The 22,758-nt window shown below is 27.4% G+C and overlaps 1 protein-coding gene and 2 long non-coding RNA genes across 4 annotated transcripts in view; 2 read left to right on the forward strand and 1 right to left on the reverse strand.

The window, feature by feature from the left end:
- The window catches only part of LOC123269409, a 174,485-nt gene that overhangs the window by 138,005 nt on the left and 13,722 nt on the right, over positions 1-22,758 (forward strand). The gene's annotated exons all lie outside the window — the stretch shown is intronic.
- On the forward strand, positions 65-10,751 carry LOC123269407. Its single transcript, XR_006510400.1, has 2 exons — positions 65-186; positions 10,445-10,751. It is a non-coding gene; the product is annotated as an uncharacterized LOC123269407 (long non-coding RNA).
- The window catches only part of LOC123269382, a 67,174-nt gene continuing 55,021 nt past the window's right edge, over positions 10,606-22,758 (reverse strand). For both annotated transcript variants that reach the window (XM_044735064.1, XM_044735063.1), the window contains exons 6-8: positions 16,441-16,662; positions 13,238-13,433; positions 10,606-10,722 (exon numbers count right to left, since the gene is read on the reverse strand). In XM_044735064.1, coding sequence (XP_044590999.1) covers positions 10,713-10,722; positions 13,238-13,433; positions 16,441-16,662 — 428 coding nt within the window. In that variant the 3' untranslated portion in view covers positions 10,606-10,712. The remainder of the gene's footprint in view (positions 10,723-13,237; positions 13,434-16,440; positions 16,663-22,758) is intronic.

Raw genomic sequence — 22,758 nt, forward strand, 5'->3', positions numbered from 1 at the left:
TTTTTTTTTTTTTTTTTTTTTTTTTATTAAAATTTCCTCAATAGAACGAAGGTTAAATATTAAAGTAAAATTTATTCAAAAGAAGAAAAAAGTTTTCGAACATAGTTTAAATAAGTTTCAATGTAATGGCAATCTTTGGGTTCGCGACACGTGTGCTTTAGCATATGCTTCTTTCACCGCTGTTAGGTAACACACATATCCTTTGTGTATTTGCATTTAAATAGAATTTCATATTTTTTATATTATATGCGACGCGGCTAACCGGTAATTTCATTATATTTCGCTTAACCAAAATTCAACCATTGGGACATTATTTCGTTTATGACTATTTCAACTTTACGTGTTTGAGTTTAAGCCCGGTTTATTTCGTTATCGATCGACCGGCCTGGTAATTTAGTTACCAGCTCACTACCTCAAATATTTTTGCTACCGCATTTATGCGTTAAATATTGTTTTCATCTATGTTAAAGTAACTGTTAAGCAATTTTAATATTTAAATAAATTTCGTTTTTAATTATAACAATAATAACTACGGATTATATTTCTCAAAGGTATTTTTTTATCATTCGGCTAGTTCTCTTTCGTTATCAATCTCAACAATTTAGATATTATATTAAAGTTTATGCTTACCTCTATTGACGAAAAAAAAAGTTTTAATTCAAAAAAATTAAAAAGAATATTTTAGTTAAAGAAATTAAGGTAGTACCCTCGCCAAAGTCGTTTTCTTAGGATTTTTTTTAAATTTTGGTAGATTAATGTTCATATAATTCTGCGTCGATTGGCGCAATTTGAGAATTTTTTACCATCTAGTTTCCGAGATATTTAATTTTGAAGTTTGAGTTTTGAACGCTCTTATACATTACGGTATACGGGATATCGAAAAATTTACCTACAAACATTTTTATATCTTAGAAACTTTTCTTAGGATCTTTTTAAAAAACTAGAGTAACGTTAACTAACAACTAAACAATTTAAAAAAAAAAATTCATTGATAATTACCACACAGTTTCAGAGATATTTATTAATAAGTAATGAAAAATTTACCAGACTTTAACTGAGGAGGGGATACGTTAATAAAGCTGTGGCAACAGCGCAAGTTTTGTTAGCTGCGAAAGAAGTATGAGACGCGCATGCGCTGACAAATTTGAAAAGTTTAATTTACGTTAGGTGTAATATTATAGTTATTGATTTTATTTATTTAAAAAAAAAACTATGATTATTTTATGAAAATAAGTATTTTTTTATGATACTAAAGTTAGTCGACATTTTTAATTTTTTGATTTTTTTTTTTAATAATTAAATAAGAAAAAAAAATTTTTTTTTTATATTGCATTTACAGTTTTTGAAGTTTTTTTCAAGTGAAATTTTTTTTTATTTTTTTGTTATCATTTTTTCAATAAAAAAAAATTCTAAAAATTTTTAAATGTCGGCTGAATTAATTTTCATTTTTTTTATATTTATTAAAAATTCAAAAAGTTAACAATTTTAATATAATAATATATATTAATCTTTCAATGTATGTAAATAAATAAATAAACGCATGTATCAAAACAGAGGTAAGTCTATAGCCAGTCCAAAACACTACAGTATAACCACTATAAAATATCTTAACGCTCACGCAGTGTTGCCAGACTTTTCAAACGATCAGTATCTCCTTCGTGATTGGCTGAAATAAGTACATAAACAGCAAAAAGTTTTAGGCTTGTCAATAATGGCTTTCTGGTATGTGTACCGTACACTCTGGCATAAACTTTTGACGACGGAAGTCGCGAGGGTAATACCTTAAAAAAAAATTTTATAAAAAATGCAACGCCATCTGTTGACACTAAATCCAATTATGTGAATAAATAGATGGAGTTATCGTCTGTCATGTATGAAACTCTGAAAACACTGTAACTTGCGAAAAAATGCATTAATTGAGTTAATTTTTTTTTTTTTTAATTCTTTTAAAGAAGTGTAAGTCACCGAATGCGAATGGCTAGGAAATTCAGCGTCGTTTATGTACAATTAATAAAATATTGTGTACATTTATCCCACTAGAGGCGCTTGTGCATAATCGTGCTATTTTAGTAGTTCTATAGATTTTTTTTCACATTCTTTATTTTATTAATATTTCATAATTAAATGAGCATTATGAGTCGTGCGCTTTTGGATTTTCCAAACTTTTTTTTACAGTAGTAATAAATATCAGTCTTATAAAATGAACATTTATTATTTGATCACGATATTTCGCGAACATATGCACGAGTCGGCTAGTAATCTTTAATTATAAATTATACGACTGAGAAAATATTAAAAAAAAATACTATCTTATATTAATTAATGATAAATATAAAAAAATAAAAAAATTATGAATAGAGGGAATGTTAATTAAATAAATAACAAAATAAATAGTAATGACAATTTTATTTTATTTATTGTAGGCATAATTAATAAATATTTTCTATAGTAATAATTAATAATAATAAGTAATAAGATTTGTTTACCATTATTTGCATTACAAATAGGTCACAGTTTACAATTTATAATTTATAATTTATCAGATGGCCATTGGATACTTTAAATAATTACAATTATTGTTGTTTGCTTAATTTATTATTTAATCATAATATTCCTGTGGTAGTATGTGTGTGAGTTAATTATTAATTATTATTGATATTACAATTATTATTTTTTCTTCTTGTACAATGTTTTTAATGAAAACAGTAGCATATACACTTTAAACTACATTTCGTTATATCGAATCGAATATGTTATATCGAATGTCTGTTAATTCCAGTACAATATTACATTATTTATTATATGACGTATGATATATGTTATTGTGTGTTGTATTATGAATGGATTATTAATGTCATTGTTAATCAATTCGTTACACATTTTACCTTACGATTTAAAAGACAGTAAATATATTATTGTAACTCTAGAAATTTTCTAGATCTTTATTTATTTATCTTTACAATTTTTTTTTTTTTTTGAATGAGAAATTATTCAATGAAAATATAAAAGTTTTATTTTTTTACAGTTATTATTTTAATTTAACAGAATTATAAGATTTTAAAATAATTTTTATTAGAGACGAATTCTATTAGTTTGAAATTTTAATGAGTTTTTTATGGTTGGACCCATTTAAAATATTTTACGTAATTTTTTTAATTTCATATTTAAAAATAACAGCAATTTTTTTTTTAATTTTAATGATGGCCGAGTTATGAAAATTCAAAAATTAATTAATAAAAAAATTCCTTAAGCTTATTATTATTTTTTGCGCACTAATTTGAATGATTAAAAATTATGGAATTTTTTGAAATAAACAGTTTCAATAAATATTAACTAATAAATTACACTCAAGCCTCCTTATTTTAAATTTTTACAATTTAAGGGACCCGGTGATCTAGCGGTCTAAAATTTAAGCTATTTTAAAAATTTTATTTCCATATGAAGGTAATGACTAATGCTTTCAAATTTTTATTACACTTATTCTATTACTTATCAACTACACGAGAATGAAAATCAAAACAAAAAAAATTTTTTTTTTAAATTAGAAAAATAGCGCTGAAGTCCCCCTCTCCAAAAAATGGACCTTACTGGCGCAGGTCGATTGACCTCTCCCTCTGATTTGAAATAAAAAAAAATGACAGATTTTTAATTAGTATAAGTATAGTTATCGTCGGAACTAGAATGAAAAAAAAAAATATTTGACAAAATGGCGCGTAGTTAAAAATACGAATTTGAAATTCGTACTTTTAACTACGCGCCATTTTGTCAAATATTTTTTTAAAATAGCTCAAATTTTAGGCCGCTAGACCACCGGGTCTCCTTAATTAAAAAAAAAAAAAAACTTGGATTAATTTAAAAAAATAAAAAATTACCTCTAAAATCTTTACTACTTACAATAACTAATAAAAACAATAAATTTTACCATATAATACCATTCAATACAAACATTATCATTTACCCTAAAAATTTTATTATAATATACATTTATAATCTCTACATAACGACAAATAAACCCAAAAACCAACTTGTATGTATAATATTAATATATAATTGATAATTGCACTCGTCAAGTCGACATTTAATGAACGAATTAATAATAAATGAACGAACGAGTGTGAAACATTTTAATTAAATATGTCAGCTCGTCGCGTGCATTACGATTAAAGCCCGGACCATAATTACTTCCGAGGCCCGTTAATATTTCACCAATTGTGTTTACGGTCAACGGGCCTTCGTTATTATTATTATAATTATTATTATTATTAATACATAATATATTATTTATGATATAATATATCTATAACTTTAAACACCACGAATAGAATTATCCACCACATATTTATATATTTATAACATCTAAAAAATATAAAGCGAGCATCTGAACTCCAAACATTCGCGTCATATCAATTTTTTTTTCTTTCACTTTTTAATAAATATTATTAATGCTCATTTTTTGTCCAAATAAATTCAAAGATCACGTTAGTAGTTTCTTTAGTTTTAATTAATTATTATTAATATATTCTTATTTTTTTTCAATAATTATTGTATAAAAATAATTCAATTTTTTGTTCGCGGAACGACAGTAACAATGCGGTTAAATTAATTATATCGTTAATTTCTTTTTCACGCAACGTTTTTTTATAATTTCAAAATTCTTACACTAATTAAACTATGGGACAAAGTAACAGTGGTAAATTTTTTTTTTTTTACTTATTTTATTTAATTAAATTTTTCATTAGCACCGTTCATTGTTAGTCACATTATTCATTCATTTTTTTGTTATTATTATTGAATATGAATACTTTTTAATAAATTCAATTTATGGACGAAAATTTACCGAAAGAATTTTTGTGAAAAATCATCAACTATTTTTACTAATAAATTTATTCAAGCATAAAAAATTTAAATCACAGAATTTTTTTAGTAAATTAAAAGTCATGAAAAATTAACGTCATGTGTTCTCTGAGTCAGGTTGTGTGTATGTATGTGCATTTTATTGAGTGTACATGTGTAAAGATTCAGGTATAAGTAGGGCAAACACCCACGATTATCGAGAATCTAGAATAAACAGAGTATTTGAAAGTAAAGTCGTCTGTACGTTTATTTTGTTTTTTATTTAAAATTTAAGTTTTATTTTTATCGTAGACGCTGACACTGTGCGGGTTCTCGTGAGCGGCTTATCGGGATTCTCATTTCATTTACTATAAAATAGAACCGAGTAGAGGTTCTGTACACTTTTATAGCAGATATACTTTTATTTTGCTTCGTGTTAAGTCTTACTGAGAATTAAATTGAGCCGTTCGTAATGAGAAATAAATCTCGAGGGATTCTGAAAAAATTAAGTTGTTTTGGTGGTATTTATTATTTTTAATGTGAATTTTTATTATTTATTTCTTTAGGGTAAAATTTTTATGGTTAACATTTTTTGTTTTTCTCTTAAACAAATGAGAATTTCGAAAAAAACGCTCAGCTATAAAATAAATAATTAAAAAATCTATTACGTAGCTGAGCGTTTTTTTCGAAAATCTTTTTTGTTTAGACGAGAAATGAAAAGCTGCAATCATAGGGACCGGCTCTTAAGTATAAAATATTACTCACATATACGTTCTCGGAAAAAATTTCTATGTGTGGATATAAATTTTTTATATTAAAATCATTGATTAAAAAATTTTTTCTCAAAGAAAAACATCCAATATAAAAAAAAAAAATAAGAACGTTTCAATAAAGAATTTTTTACACAGCTACGTTAAATCCGATAATTTTTTACTTGCATGATAAAATCAATTATTAGTCTAAGACATTTTGGTCAGGTCCCTACGAGATGTAAGAGTATTTTTGTTGTACATAAATGTTTCCTTAAAATTAATTATTTACTATTAAATATTCATCATTCATTCATTATAATTTATAATTATCAGTAGTTGATGATTTATTTTTTCGATATATTTTCAATGAGCTACTTTTTTAGTGAAGCTTGATAAAATATCTTTAGTTTTTAATTTACATGTATATATATTATTATTCTATATTACTGGATTATTTACGTTTAATTGACTCTTTTACTTTGATAACACATTTGGACGTTATTATATCATAGGGTTCTTTGTTTTTAAACTTTTTTTGCTGAATTATTTGGTAAATTTACCAACAATCATTAGAAAAAAATTAATCAAAGCATTTGCTAAAAGAAAAATTCGTTGCTTTTTGTTGTAAAATTCATAAAAAAAATTTCGTCAACTAATCATCGCGAATAATTTAATTTTATCAAAACTATTACAATTAAGTTGGTAAATTTTGATGTAATAAAATTTTTATAAGTATTTTTCTCCATACAGTGTATATTTTATCGATACCAAGACGACCCGCATTGAAAAAATTTTCTTTTTGTCGACTAAATAAAAAATAAAATCTCAACTATAACTGTGTTAAATTTTTATTATAAATTAATATTATTTGATTCTAATAATATTGATAAATATTAAAAAATTTTTAAAATTACAAAATAAAATTTTTAAAAATTTCCGCCTTGGTATCAATTTAAAATTCCTCAAAATTTCTAAAGAACTAATACCATACATACACAAAAAAAATATGACATGAACTATTACAGTTTGAAACTAAAAAATTAATACAGAGTGACGACTGAAGACTAATTTCAAAATTATCTGACTTTTCCCTGACCAAAAATAAAATTCCAGAACCTACAAAAAAATAATTGTTATTCAAATATTCGTTATAATTGCAAATTATTTTAAAAATAATTTTTGTATGCTAGAATTCATATCTAATATTCAGAATTGAGTAACAATTTGGAACTATAAATTATGTTATACTTCTTTTTTATTATTAATCATCCATACATTTAGTTTTTTTAATATTATTGATCACAAAAAAAAAGAAATATAAATTAAGAAAGTCCTTTCGCTCCAGCTGAGTCACAACAATTGTAGTAGTCAATATTCGATAAATTAAAATAAAAAAAACCCATAAAAATTCCTAAAATTAAAAAATAAATAGTATATGAGGCATTAATCGTTGAAATTTTGAAAATTAAAAAAAAAAATAGTTAAATACAAAAATTAATTTGACTCTTGTAAATCAGCTGTTGATAACCGGTCTGTGATTTGGCAACGCTTTATTTCGGTTGTTTACATTTTTATTTGCACAATGTAACCTTAACCATGTTTAACTTTTTGCAGTCAGTGTAAATAAATAAATTAATTAAAAATGTTTAGTCACAAAACCATAATATTCTAATGTCTCATGGCAGGAATGCTAGTATTTTTTAATTATTGTTTTATTTTTCAATTATGAAATATAAAAATTTGTTAACAATAAATTAACTAATAAGTATGTATGAAAAACATAAGCGCGTTAAAGTTTAGTTTGAATTTATTGAATGGTCTGAAGCTCGCGCGCTACGCAACGTTTTCAAGGGTTGCGGTCAACTAGTCAGACTGACAACATTCTGAATTAACAAATTACTAGAACTTAAAAAGTAAATATTAAATGTAATTTAAAATAATTAATTTTACAAATTTCAAAATTCCGAAAAATATAATCTTAAATAAAGAAAAAACTAAAGCTATATTAATAGATTCTTTCAAAGTCACAAAGTCTCAATAAATTAAAAAACATAACAACGAAAATTTATACGCCAAAATGAATGAACAGACGAACACTCATTTAGCCGAAAAATGTCAATAATTTTATATTTAGATTAGAAAGTTTTTTAAATTAATTATTTTCATTAATTTTAAATTAATTAATTTTTGAAAGTTAATTTTATTTTAATTTACAAGCATGTATGGAAAACACTCAAATTTCATGATTGTAAAGGTGGACCATCTAAGAAAAATTTCCAATTTTTTGGATGAGTAATTTTCGGCCGAATCATTATTCGGATAGATGAGTATTCGGATGAATATACGTCAGAACAACCCTTTTTCGAAATCAAATTAATTTTAACTCTTGAGGAATATAAGATTTATATTTACTTTTATTCGATAACCCGGTGTTTTATAATTTACAAAATTTTTTTTCGGCTGGTATTCTATTTAAGCTAATGTACTTTATAAACTTTGAATGTAGCGGAATTTTAAATTTTCTAGAGTTTTAATAATTCGGAATGTTGTCGATCTGACTAGTTGACCGCAATCCTACACAACGTTTCCAAGGATTGCAGTCAACTAGTCAGACTGACAACATTCCGAATTAACAAATTACTAGAACTTAGAAAGTAAATATTAAATGTAATTTAAAATAATTAATTTTACAAATTTTAAAGTTCCGAAAAATATAATCTTAAATAAAGAAAAAACTAAAGTTATATTAATAGATTCTTTCAAAGTCACAAAGTCTCAATAAATTAAAAAACATAACAACGAAAATTTATACGCCAAAATGAATGAACAGACGAACACTCATTTAGCCGAAAAATGTAAATACAGTGAAAGCTGTTAAAAGTTACCGTAGTTCTGTCTCAAGTTCTCATAAAACACTAATAAGAGCAAGAAAGACAACCTGGGTAACTTTTAAGAGCTTTTACTGTAATTTTATATTTAGATTAGAAATTTTTAAATAAATTATTTTAATTAATTTTAAATTAATTCATTTTTTAAAATTAATTTTATTTTAATTTACAAGCATGTATGGAAAACACTCAAATTTCATGATTGTAAAGGTGGACCATCTAAGAAAAATTTCCAATTTTTTGGATGAGTAATTTTCGGCCGAATCATTATTCGGATAGATGAGTATTCGGATGAATATACGTCAGAACAACCCTTTTTCGAAATCAAATTAATTTTAACTCTTGAGGAATATAAGATTTATATTTACTTTTATTCGATAACCCGGTGTTTTATAATTTACAAAATTGTTTTTCGGCTGGTATTCTATTTAAGCTAATGTATTTTATAAACTTTGAATGTAGCGGAATTTTAAATTTTCTAGAGTTTTAATAATTCGGAATGTTGTCGATCTGACTGGTTGACCGCAACCCGTTGCCAAATGTTCTGACGCCATTTAAATGTAGGTTACTTAAAAATTTTCTGTGATTTTATAATTATAATTTCTCCATAAATTCCACGGCAACCTATATATTTTATTGCAAAAAATCAAACCTGAATATTTCGAAAACCTTATTTTGAGTTTTTTTTTACCCCATCTAATCGGTGGTTAATGCCATAATTCGAGAAAGTTGTTAAGGTCTGACTTTCTCGTAAGACTCGGAAAAAATACTAACATTTTTAGAAATTTTTTTTTCAAAAATTTCCACGGTGAAGATTAAATTAAACTTCACTAGTAGATACATAAGGACTTTAACTATTAGATAAAAATTAATTTTATGCATAATCTAATATTTTTTATTTAACATTGATGGCGAAAGGACCTGCTTAAGAAATTAAATAACATCAATTAATATTGAACATTATCTACAGTACGATTTTTAGAATGCTATAGAAATAATTTATTATTTCTACAGCACTCAAGTTTATTTCTTAAAATAAACTAGAAATTTCCCTGACCCAATTTAAATCTCCCTGACTTTTTACTGACTATTCCAGAAATTTTAAATTCCTTGACATTTCCAGGTTTTCCAGGTCAATTGCCACCCTGTTAATATTTTCAAATTAAAAAAATAAATTTAATTTAAACCCCCTGAAATTTTCATAAATTAAAAAAATTTTTTCTAATAATTTTTTTGGTCGAAAAATTTTGTTTGAGTATATTTCAAACTGCAATAGCTCTTGTTATATTTCTTCCGTGTAGATAAATATAGATATCATATCATTAGCATATACATCACCCGTAAAAGTTACACATCTATACATAATAATATACATTGTAAAAGGTCAATAGTAAAAAGCTAGCGCGAGTAAGAAGTTAAAAAGCGCATGTGGTCATCAGATCAAACGGAATACGTATTACGGATGTATATAATACAATATAATAATAATAAATCTCAACTCGCGATTACAATTGTAAAGAAAATCTAGATCATCTTTACACTTGTAGAAATATGTAAAACAATACAATTCCTAGCATACCTTTTAAGCGCCGCACGTCTATATATATCTTCACATATATGAATTTATTTTATATTCTAAATAATAATAATAAAACGAAAGCACAAAATCAGATAAGAGAATCAGTCAGAAATCTAATTACAATTTTTTTATAACCAAAAATTTGTTTTTAGTAAAAAAAAAATGTACTTAAGCTAATTACTTTTAATATTAAGAACTTACAATTACTATTAATTATATCAATGTATTTTTAAATATTAATATTAAAAAAAATGTTTTATTATTAAGCTTATTGTTATATACTTACTAGTCACTTATTGTTTTTTAGGATTATTATTATTATTATTATTATTATTATTATTATTATTATTATTATTATTATTGTTATTATTATTATAATTCAATGATTTCAGGGGCGCGAAATTGCACCCGACTAGAAAATTTAATCTCTGGGACAATTTCAATGACTTTGTCATTCCCAGGGTTGACTACGACTACGAGATCATTTTCCAGGTCGTGTTTTTTACAGAGAGTTTCCTCTTCGTCGTCCTCGTTAACTTCCCGAATGATTCTACCGTCTAAAGAGATTCTTTTTAGTCGTCTAGTCGAGCCATTATCGCTGGTAGTCGCCCCAGCTGCTCTTTCGCCAATACATTCCCTCAAGCGAACCGACTGCCGTGGTTATTTATATCTATATCATCAATAAAAAAATAAAAATAATGCATGCCTCAGGTTCATTCATTATATTATCCTATATCTTATACCTCAATTCTTTTAGTTTCAAAGTCTACGATAACTAAGGCTTTTTAGAATAAAGAGTAGTGTCATTTAGTAACATCAGGCATTTTTTTTTCACCTTTATTTTTTTTAAATTCAACTTCCTTAACCCGTCAGCACTCACGTTATGAGCATTTTGCTCACGCTCGATTTAAAACAATGAAAACTTTTTTTTTTCAAATGGAAAGGGTAGATGAAATTTTTTCCACCCTCGAGTAATTTTACCTATTTTCAAATTATGAACTTTTGAAATGCTTTAATATCATATATATTTTTTAAAAAAATATTTTTCCCATGCGCGTCGAAAATTGTGAGCATTCTTCTCAACACGAGATTATAGGTGTAACAAAAAAAAATTTACTTTCGGTAATGTTCGGACTAGTTCGTGTATCTTCGTATAGCTGCCCGGCCACATGCAGATTAAACGTGAGCAAATCTCTCATCATGAGAGTAAAGATTACCGAAAAGTTCACGTGAGTGCTGACGGGTTAAATAGTATATTACACATCTAGGGCAGTAAAATAAGAAATGTCTCAGATCACATGTAATTGTTGTCCGAGGCGAAGCCGAGGTCAATAAACATGTGATCTGAGGCTTTCTTATTTACTGCCCATGGTGTGTATACTATTTTTCTCCTCGACGGAGGCGGAAAGCGGCATTTTCGTTTAGCGCAGCGGGAGGAAAATTGACGCTTTCCGCCCGGAGGTGAGAAAAAAATTTATAATTTTCACATGACAAAAATATGCATGTAAATATTTTTTTTCATATCAATTTTTTAATTTTTAATTTCAATAGAATTTTTTTTTAATAAGTTGACCTTAAAATGATCTGATAATTTTCAGAAATAAATTTATTGATAATAATTTATGGGTATATTTAAGTATACTTAAAATATTGATATGTAAGTAATTAGATCTTAAAAAAATTTTAGTTAAATTTTTTTTGTACACGGAAAAAATTTAACTGTAAAATTCACTCAGATTTTGGTTAATTTTTATACTTTCAAACAGTACAGCGGACATTATAAATTAGGGTGGCACAAATGTTGATATTACAAAATTTAATGTAGAAAGTGTAAAAGCCACAATTTATAATTTAATTACGAAAAAGTGATTATTTGTCACTATAGTTAATAACAACTCTCTCATCTTAAAAAATTACAGTTTCGAACAGTAAAAATTGCCGTTTCAATATATAGTCTATACTATGAGGAGAAGGAGAAGGTCTCACACTCGGAGAATTTAACATTTGAAACAGTAAAAATTCTACTCTTAAAATTTATATTTTACCAGTCCAAGCGAATCAATAATTATAGTTTGATTTTTAGCGTTGCGTTTAAAATTTACCATTTTACTTTGTAAATATTGACGTTGCTTGCATTAGAAATTTACTAACTTTATTTTATACTTTTTACATATCATAACATCATTTTTTAGGTACGAAATGATAAATATCAAAGTCTGAATTCTTAATTATTATACTTTAACATTTTGGACTTTCACATAGTGAATATTACTGTTTGAAATAATATTTTCTTTCATGTAAATATTAAATTGTAGCATTTAAATGATAAATATTATAAAGTGATTGTTAAAATCACGATTTTACTGTTTAAAATGGTAATTTTTTCCAGTTGATCATTACTTATTATAAATCAACTATTATTTATTACAGTTTACTTTTTTCCGTGTTTTGATTTTTTAGTAAAAATAAAAATTTTTTTTTTTTAATTATAATTTACTAAAAATAAAAAATTTGACAATATTTTAATTTGAATAATTATCAAAATTAATAAAAATTTTAATTTTTAATAAAAATAATTTTATTTTGTTCCAATCTTTGAATTGAATTTTTACTAAACGATATTTAAATATATTTTTCTCCTTAATAATTATTTTAACTTTCATATAAATACAGAAAATATCTCTGATGATCCATGAAACCATAAAAGAATTTTATATACGAATTTATATGCATACTCGTTGCAACCTCTAAAACTCGTATAGTAAAGCGTACTTATAAAGTAGTTTATGAAAATTTTTCAACTTAAAATTCAGATTCTAAAAAATGTCTCACTTTTATTATTGAATAACGTTATGTATGACGATAACTTTTGAACTTAAACAGCCCTGAGCTTTATAAATTTGCTTTAACTTTACCGACCACGAGTTTTAAATATTTTTTTATTGCGTTACTTTTATTTACAAATAAAATAAAAATTATTATGTATATTAATTGCTAAGATGATATTCTTTTAGTTTGCACTGTATTAAGTATTACTATGTTACTATTTCTATATTAAGTGACTGTTGATAATAAAATATATAATTTAATTTAATATGTACTCGTTCTATGCACAAGTGCTATACGCACCTCTATAGAATTTTTTGTAACGAGAATAATAAATAAATAAATAAAAAAGAACTTACCTTTCAAACCAAGGACAAGCCAGGACTCTACAAACGGCCAAACCCAGAGCCGTGACAATGCTGACGCCAATTACTGCGTATATTACGCCAAGATGGACCACCGCAAAGATGTAGAGAGTCTTGGCGCACCAGTGATCCGGATCGAACATTTTAGCTTCAAAGTCCGGCCATCTGATCTTCAGAATCCAATAATTACCTGAGTCCACCGGGAATTAATGATTGAACGTGAGAGAAAGAGGACAGTGATATAATTGATAATTTATAATAAATAATGAACACGCAGAAAAAAATTTTGTTAAGATAACCTAAGATATGTTATGGTAATAATAGTATATTACATACCTAGGCCAGTAAAATAAGAAAAGTCTCAGATCACATGTAATTGTTGGCCGAGGCGAAGCCGAGGTTGACAAACATGTGATCTGAGGCTTTACTTTTTACTGACCAAGGTGTGTATACTATTTTTCTGCCCTCCAGGCGGAAAGTGGCAACTTTCGGCCCGCTGCGCTAAACGAAATTGCCGCTTTCCGCCTCTGTCGGACAGAAAAATAGTATACAAACCTATGGCAGGAAAATAATAAATATCTCAGATCACATATATGTCGACCTCGGCTTCGCCTCGGGCAACATATATGTGTTCTGAGACATTTCTCATTTTCTTGCCACAGGTGTGTAATATACTATTTCTGCTCGACGTAGCCGGAATGTGGCAACTTTGTTTAGCGCAGCGGCCAGAAAGTTGCCACTTTCCGGCCGGAGGGCAGAAAATTAATTTTTCTTGCTCTCCTAGCCGAAAGTACGCTCTTCCTGGCAGCAATTTACTCCAGGAAGAGCAACTTTTATGGCCTGTTTTAACGCATGCGCGCTACGCATATTTTCTGGCTCGGCAGCACAGAACTTCGCTTTCTTTCGCATTTTCGTGGCGCGACCGGCTTATACAGCGAGTTTCAACTGTATATATAACAGTCACAACATCGTCTGTATGTGACATGTCAGCGCATAAACTAACCAAAAAATGTCAAAAAAAAAAAAATTTTTTTAACTAGATCATTGTTAATGAACTATTTAATAATAATACTGCACAAATAATTTATATAAAAAGTTTAAAAAATAAAACATAATAGTTTTGTGAATTTTATTTGCTTTTTTTTAGATTTTGATAGTTAGTAAAGCAATGTTTATAAAACGATCCATGTACTCTACAAACTTGTAATAATTTAATTTCAATCTTTCTTAGCCGTCGATTACTACACTGAGAGAAAAGTGCATAGTTAACTGAATTATAACATCACAATTATGAAAATATAGTTTTCTGAACTTTTTTTTTGTAATTGCTCAAACTATGCATTAGTTCAAGTAACTATTGATAAATAGTTATATCGATTATATTTTAATAAATATGTTTTTGCTATCGCGTTAAACAAAAAGTTATTAGGTGACTGAAAGGTTTTTACGGACGACGTCTCAGATAGCTAAACTGGAAGAGCCCTTAGCGCGTAACCAAAAGATCCGAGTTCGATTCCCGGTCCAAGCTATATGAATTATTTTTTCTGTTTTCTGAGTTAAACTTAATCAAGATGGCTATTAAGCTGATATTTAACTGAAAATAGTTTAAGTAACTATCTACTGAGGTTCAATATAATAAATAATGTTAGGTACAAGAACTGCAATTAAATAGTGGTGATGCTATTTAACTAGATTTTCCTAGTTCAGTTGACCATATTTTTCTCTCAGTGTAATTAAAAACTAATTTTTAATCAACTTAAAAAAATAAATTCTGTAATTAGAATGAGTTTAAATATTTGTGACAAATTTTGTGCATATCACTCTTAATCAGAGCATTTGTTAGTAAAGTTTAAAATAACATTTTTTTTCAATTTATTAACTTTTATTTTTTTTTTTATACCCGCCCCAACCAGCAAAGCCTCGGCTTCACCTCGGCTTTGCAAAAGTCGGGCGGCGCCCCGCTCACACCCGGCAAAACCCCTTCCAAGTTATATATTAAAATAACAAAATTTAGGCTATAACAAGTTATTAATATGTTATAACAACAAAAAAGTTTTGTTACTACAGCAAAATCTTTAAGTTGATTCGACAAAATACTTTAGTTGGTATAACAATTTTTTTTGTTGAAATAGCAAAATTATTCTATTAAAATAACAAAGAGAATTTGTTGGAGTAACAAAGACAATTTGTTGAAGTAATAGAGAGAATTCGTAATAATAACAATGAGAATTTGTTGCAATAACAAATAAATTTTATAAGAATACATTTAAAAATACGCTATAATCAGCTATATAGCTGATTTGGAAAATATTTTGGCAACAAATTAGTTTTGTTATTGCAACAAAATCATTTTGTAACAGCAACAAAATCATTTTGTTGCAACAACAAAGTCATTTTGTGACAGCAAGAAAATGATTTTGTTAGGAGCAACAAATTGATTTTGTGATTTAACAAACTGGTTTGTTAGTACAACTTGAAACATTTTGTTAATGCACCTAATGGATTTTTTGCTCCAACTACACTCATTTGTTATCACAACATATTTTTCAGTTATCCCGTCTTTTATTATTTCAACAAAATTGTTTTATGCGTGAAGCTTTTTGAGTAAAATTAATGAAAATAAAATTAATTAGATAAACTTAGAAAGTGTTGGAGTAAAGAACTGCTAAGATAAATCGACTCTACTCTACGAGCAATTAAATTAAGCGCGATGTTATTAAGGTCTTGGAAGATAAATATCCCGATTAATGATTAGATTATTTGATTGTTTTTATTTTTTTTAAATAATTACTTTAAGTAAAGTGGATTTTGTCTACTGATAGAGAATTTTTTTTATATTTGTGAATTTTATTTAAAATTCATGAAAATAAAATCAAAAGACATTTTGACAGTTTTTATAATTCTTTTCAATCAATTAATTATTTGTTATAAAAGTAAATTATAAAATAAATTAAAATGTTAATTTCAAATTAATGTATAGATTGGATGATAATGAACAAAAAAATGTTGATTAAAATATTATTACTTATTACTATCCAATTATGAGTTAAAAAAATTCTCTATCAGTGTGTGATTGCCCGATAATAAAAAAGTAACTATAAATAATGAGAATGAATGTAAGATGAGTTATGAGGACATAAATAACTTGAGGTCGGTATCGGAGATATATATCTGAGTAATGGCATAGAGAGTCTCACCTAATACGAACCAGACGGTTAGGAAGCACGTCAGAGCTATAGAGACCAATTGCATGGGTGATATGTGAGGGCTTGCGTTCGGAACACTCAGGATTTCAAGCCGCCTTGATCGAATTTGCGAGTACAAGGCCCAGAACATTCTCACTCCACCCAATGTTCCACCTACTATCATGTAAACTGGTATGTGAGGTTCCTTTGGACAGTCTTTGATGAATTGTAATCCTACGCATCAAGCATAATGATCATTTAATAATAATTATATTAATAATAATAATAATAATAATTTCTTAAAAAATTTTAAACATAAGTTATTATTGTTTTTACTAGCAACCTTGCAGTCATTATGTGACTGCCGTGACTTGTGATCTATAAATAAATAAAATTTTGCTTTATTAAATAATGACTTGTTAAATTGCTATGTACTTTCTTCAATATTGACATTTTTAAAGTTATAAACTCTTCCTAATATTACACTCATCGAGACCTTTAATTTGAGTACCCACATGCATTTTTGATATATTTTTAATATATACATATATATTATATATATAATATATATAAATATATGAAAAATTGATGTGGGTACTCAAATGAAAGGTCTCGATGAGTGTAATGTCGGGGTGAGCTTATATCTTTAAAGGTATCATTAGTTAACCACATAGCAATGTCAGTTCTTAATTATTGATATTTTTAAAGATATAAGCTCATCCCGATGTTACACTCATCAAGAGCTTTCATTAAAGTACCCATATGCATTTTTGATATATTTTTTATGCATACATATATATGATAAATATAAATATATAAAATATATGAAAAATTTATGAGGGTACTCAAATGAAAGGTCTCAATGAGTATAATGTCGGGGTGAGCTTATATCCTTAAAAATATCATTAGTTAACAAGATATAAGGTAATTTCTTAATTATTGATATTTTTAAAGAGATAAGCTCATCCCAATGTTCCACTCATCAAGAGCTTTGATTTGAGTACCCACATGCATTTTTGATATATTTTTGATTTATACATATATATAATATTTATAAATATATGAAAAAATGATGTGGGTACTCAAATGAAAGGTCTTGATGAGTGTAACATCGGGATGAGCTTATATCTTTAAAAATGTCAATAGTTCACAAGATACAAAGTCATTTCTTAATTATGTATCTAGAGCATTTTCGAATGCAACCTAAATACTTATCATGATAAATTGACTATTAATGAAAATGATATGAAACCTTAAAAAGAAACAAATTCAAATCAAGGCCTTTAAAATGACACTAAATTTCACTAAAAAAAACGATTTTATCATATGACTATCCTGGACACAAAATTTTTCTTATTCTCTTAATAATATAAATTATTAATATTATTATTATAAAAATTCTAAAAAATGCTGAAAATTAAAAAAAAACTTCATTAGATAAAATAAATAAAAAGTGAGTTATAAGATAAGTGATAGCCATTTAATGGTTCATCCTCATTCTCCGCAACACCCTGTGGCTGAAAGAGAAATTGCTTTTGTCATGTCCAAGCAATATCAGATAAAGGAGAATCAATAGCACAAGTTCACGCTGACTGTCAACAGTAAATTAAGTTTCGATTATAATTGACAGCCTAGCGACAGGATTCGTCTACGTCTAAAGCGGAAGCGGAAGCAGGAGAGAGAGAGGATACCAATCCGCATAACAATTGTCAACTAGGCAATTTTAGATGTCAATATATCCTATTCAAAACGTTTTGGATTAACGCCAAATTGATTTCGATTTTTTTTTTCAATAATTTACTTTTTTTATCCTATAATTCGACTGTCATAGTTTTTAATACACCGCTCAATATTCCCGAATCCTAAATCGTTTATTTTTTATCGGTAATTCTGTCACAAATTTATTAAATTTAAATTACTGCTGACACTAAACTTTACTGTGAAATTAATTCAAAGAAAACTAAACAATTATTCAGTATTTATCTTACAAAATTTAGTTAAATTATCTACACAGAGCGAATAGCTTTTGTCAGCTCTTAATTCAGTGATGGAGCGCTTCAATAGTCAGACAAGGATTGTAACTTGCGTATTACTTTTCCCGTCGTTAAAATAAAAGTTTATCAAACTTAATTTTTACGTTAATAAAAGTAAATATTTTTTTTTTGTATTATTTTGTATAATAAATGTTAATTAATTTTTAAAAAACGATCACAAAAAAAATTGTAATAAAATATTATCTGAAAAACCCTAAAATAAAAAACAAATACTATAAAATCAGCTTTGAGGCCATGATAATAATGAATAATTATTGCAAAATACGTAATAAATAAAAAAATTATATAAAATCTATCATAGGTATGATAATACCTAACTTTAGGGATAACAATAAAGTCAATGACTCATGATAACTTGATCTATAACCTCAATTAGCCTTGACCATATAATGGCTTGTGTCTTGAGGCTCGGTCACGGTGGGGCGTCTGGACCTAAGTACCTACTATTTGATATATTTGATTTGTTTTATTCATGGGTCCTGAGATTTTGTTAGGGATAAAGTTGTTTCTTTTCAATTGGAGACCTTTATTATTGAAAGAAAAATTATTTATGAACATAATAGAAACAATCAAATTTACTTTAAAATTTTTACTATATATGATAAAATATTAAAAAAATAAATAAATAAACGAAAGTTAAAGTTATAATATTTTTTATTAAAGTAAACTATATAATACAAATTTTTTAAAGATTTATTTTTAATAATAAAATAAGTTCACAGATACAACATTTTATTTTGAAAATTTTTAAACATTATTTTACAATTTGTCTTTCAATTTAAATTTAATTTAATAATACTAAACATTTATTAAAAATCAATAAGTAAAATATGAGAAAAAAAATCATCACATAATTTAAAAATTAATTACAGCTACATTTTTAATAACAATTAAAAAAAAATAAACAATAAAAAAATTTACATTTTCTCTCAAAGAGTTAAAATCGAATAATTACACCCAAAGACTGTAGCTTGATTTATCTTCGTTGATTACCTCCAAATCCTCATTGGTTAAATAGCTACTTATATTTCTCACAAACGTAACTGGGAGTTCATGTAGAAAAATATCGTTGACCAACTCTTCAACATTGATCAACAATTGCTTCCTGTTAGCTCCCATCTTTAACTTATAATGTAGCATATTTCCATACAGCGGAAAGCACTCACGAATGTTTGAATTTAAAACATCTCCTTCTTCGATCCGCTTCAGTTTTCTTGCTAACCAATGCACGTTCCTATGAAGAACCGAGAACAAACTGAAATTTCTCAATCCAACGAATGTCTGTTTCAGTTCCTCCACTTCTTTGGCGCACTTTAACCTCAAATCTTCGAACTCCTTCTCTTGGATGGCCTTCAAGTTTCCTTCCGCAAGCCGACATCCAGCTGTGTCCAATTTCACCAGATGATGTTTGAGTAACAGCCTTTTGCTCGCTGCACTTTCCCGATCATTTGACTCAAGAGGCAACTGACCGCGATTGTTTAACAAGTTGACATCAGCTCCAACGTCCAGGAGATATTGAAGACAACTGTCCTTCGGAGAGCTCATGGCATAATAGAGAGAAGTCTCTCCACCCAGGTTCTTTTTGTCAACCTGGACATTGATACTCCTCAGTAGAATCTTGACCTTGCTTAGGTCCCCAGAAATGACAGCAGCCTGCAGTGGAAACTCTGTTATCAGACCTTCTTCCTTGCAGTAGTTGACGTCTGCTCCTCTTCGTAGAATCATCTCCATGGCTGTGTCAGACCCATAGAGACTCGCTATCACCAAAGAAGGGTATCTTACTTTCGACCTGCAGTCGATATCTAACTCGTAAGTCAAAAGTAATTCTATGAGCTCCAACTTGTTCTCGATGATAGCAAGGTCCAGAGGAGCCCAACAATCAATCTTCCTGGTTGGAAAACAAGTCACGTCGATGTTGGCTCCATGTTCTAGTAGCATCATGGCGATTTTGACTTGGTTTCCTTTGACTGCGAGATGGAGTGCAGTGTTCCCGGCAGAATCCTGGGCGTTGACATCAGCGCCTGCATTGAGAATCCTGAATATGGCCAAGTTCTTCAGTTTCTCGGAAACTGCGAGATGTAAAACTGTACCGCAGCTGGCCTCGTTGATGGTCACGTCCACGTGTTTATTTAGAAGATAGCTAATAAATTTATAATCCTTCATATATACAGCAATATGAAGGATCGAGACTTCTCCGAATTTTCTCAACACATACCTAGAATTCACATCAACGTGACCTTCTTCAATTTGTTTTGTTACTTTATTATATTCTTCCATAGTAATGAGCTCCATTTTTAATAAGATTTTTAAATGTCACTGGTAACTTTTAAAAAACTCACTCTAAGTTCTTGTACGCTTAAGTAAATATGTTCACTTTAAGGTTAACACACAACCGTTCGCAGCAAGTTATTACTTGATAAGTAGACCTGCAGGTTTGTCAAGTGACTATTGGCTTAATCTTTAAAATTGTCTTTTACCCTCTCCCTTACTGAGGAGACGTGGCGCCTGGACTAAGGTTTCAGCCTATTCGTTGATTCGTCCGCAAATATACTTACTATAGTCTCAATGTACAGTTTACTTAATTTGTTAATTTGATTTTATAAAAATAATAATTTTGACGCTTCTATTGTAGAGAATTAAAAATTTTCAACTATATATAGAAAATCAAAAAAATTATTCAAATAATTTATAGCGTATAGATATATAAATAAAGTTACTATGACAATACATTTCAAGCTCTCTACGAACGTTTTTTTAAACAAGTAAGAGAATAAAAACTAAAATAAAGTAAATATTTTTATAAAAAGATTTAATTAATTATTTTTTTTAATATAAAAAAAAAATTTATTTCAACTACTAGATGGCATCCTGTAGTTTTTCTGAAATTTATACCGACTATACACAAATTTTCTGTATTAACATATGTTGAGGTAAATATCATCAACACATATACTTATACATTTTTTTCTATAAAAAAAATTTTTACTTATATTTCTCTATATGCTTCGACGGTTTTACCTTTTCAAATACATTGAGAAGATAGCGCAGTATTAAAATAAGAAAAATTTGTCAGAAAAAAATAAAAAAATTTTATTTCAACTATTAGATCGCATCCTGTAGTTTTTCCGTGCTGTGTACTTTTTCAAAATATAAAAACAATTTTCTTTTTAACGATACCGCAATATACATTCCATGATTATAATTTCTAAATTTTTAGGCTCTAATTAAAATTTAAACTATAATAATAGCGTTATTATTAGTATCTATGTAAGAGTATTATCATTTACCTTTAATATTGACTATTTAACATGTAATAGAATTATAAATGACTATGAAAATTATTAATTAATAACCAGATATAAAATATTTACATATCAAACATTGTATAAACTATCATTGATCAGATAATTATCATGAAAACCAACATCAAACTATGCGGCCACGGATAAATACGAAAATATTGATACTACGTCAATATTAACAAACAGCCCTTAATCAACATCACAAGTTCTCCCGATCTAAATGGACATGTAAAAGCTCGTCAAAGGATATATGAGCATTCATATTAATTTACATATTACTGTACAATGTATATAATATACATATTTCATATATAATTATTCACATTGGGTGTAGGTATTTTACACATACTCGGAACAGTAGATACAAATATAAAGTCTGTATAAATATAGACAGTAGCATACTACGTAATATATCATTCATATATGTATAAATATATAATATACCCGGATATATCGATCGTTTACCTCAGCTCGTATGTGTAATGCTGATGGTTATATAATATTGTAATATGTATGTATGTAGATATTCAGTATTATACAGCAGAGGCCAGTGGCACAAGCGAAATTAAGTGGGCTGCATGTCGAGAAGAGCTTGCTTTGCTAGCCCGGTGCTCGGTCTCTCGGTCTCTCGGAGTCTCGCGTGTCATAACCTACTAGTCGATTCCCTACGGTCGATATTATGTATTATATATTTCGAGTAAGCTACTGTTAATTATATGCTTTTTATGTTACTTTGTTGTATTGTATACACACTGTGTTATGTTTGATATGTTTTATTTATTTTTATGATATTCATTTTGAAGATTAATGTTGCTTCAAAAATACTGTTGTGGGTCTTTGAGGATGAGTTGTTTTAATTAGGGAGAATTTTTTCGGCTTGATTAAAAAATTTTATTGATTTTGAATTTGTAAATTTCTTAAGGGGCGTTTAGAAATTTTTTTAAATAAACGCCGAGTGTTGAGAGAAATTTAAA

Source organism: Cotesia glomerata, linkage group LG7, assembly GCF_020080835.1.
Source record: "Cotesia glomerata isolate CgM1 linkage group LG7, MPM_Cglom_v2.3, whole genome shotgun sequence".
Taxonomy (NCBI): domain Eukaryota; kingdom Metazoa; phylum Arthropoda; class Insecta; order Hymenoptera; family Braconidae; genus Cotesia; species Cotesia glomerata.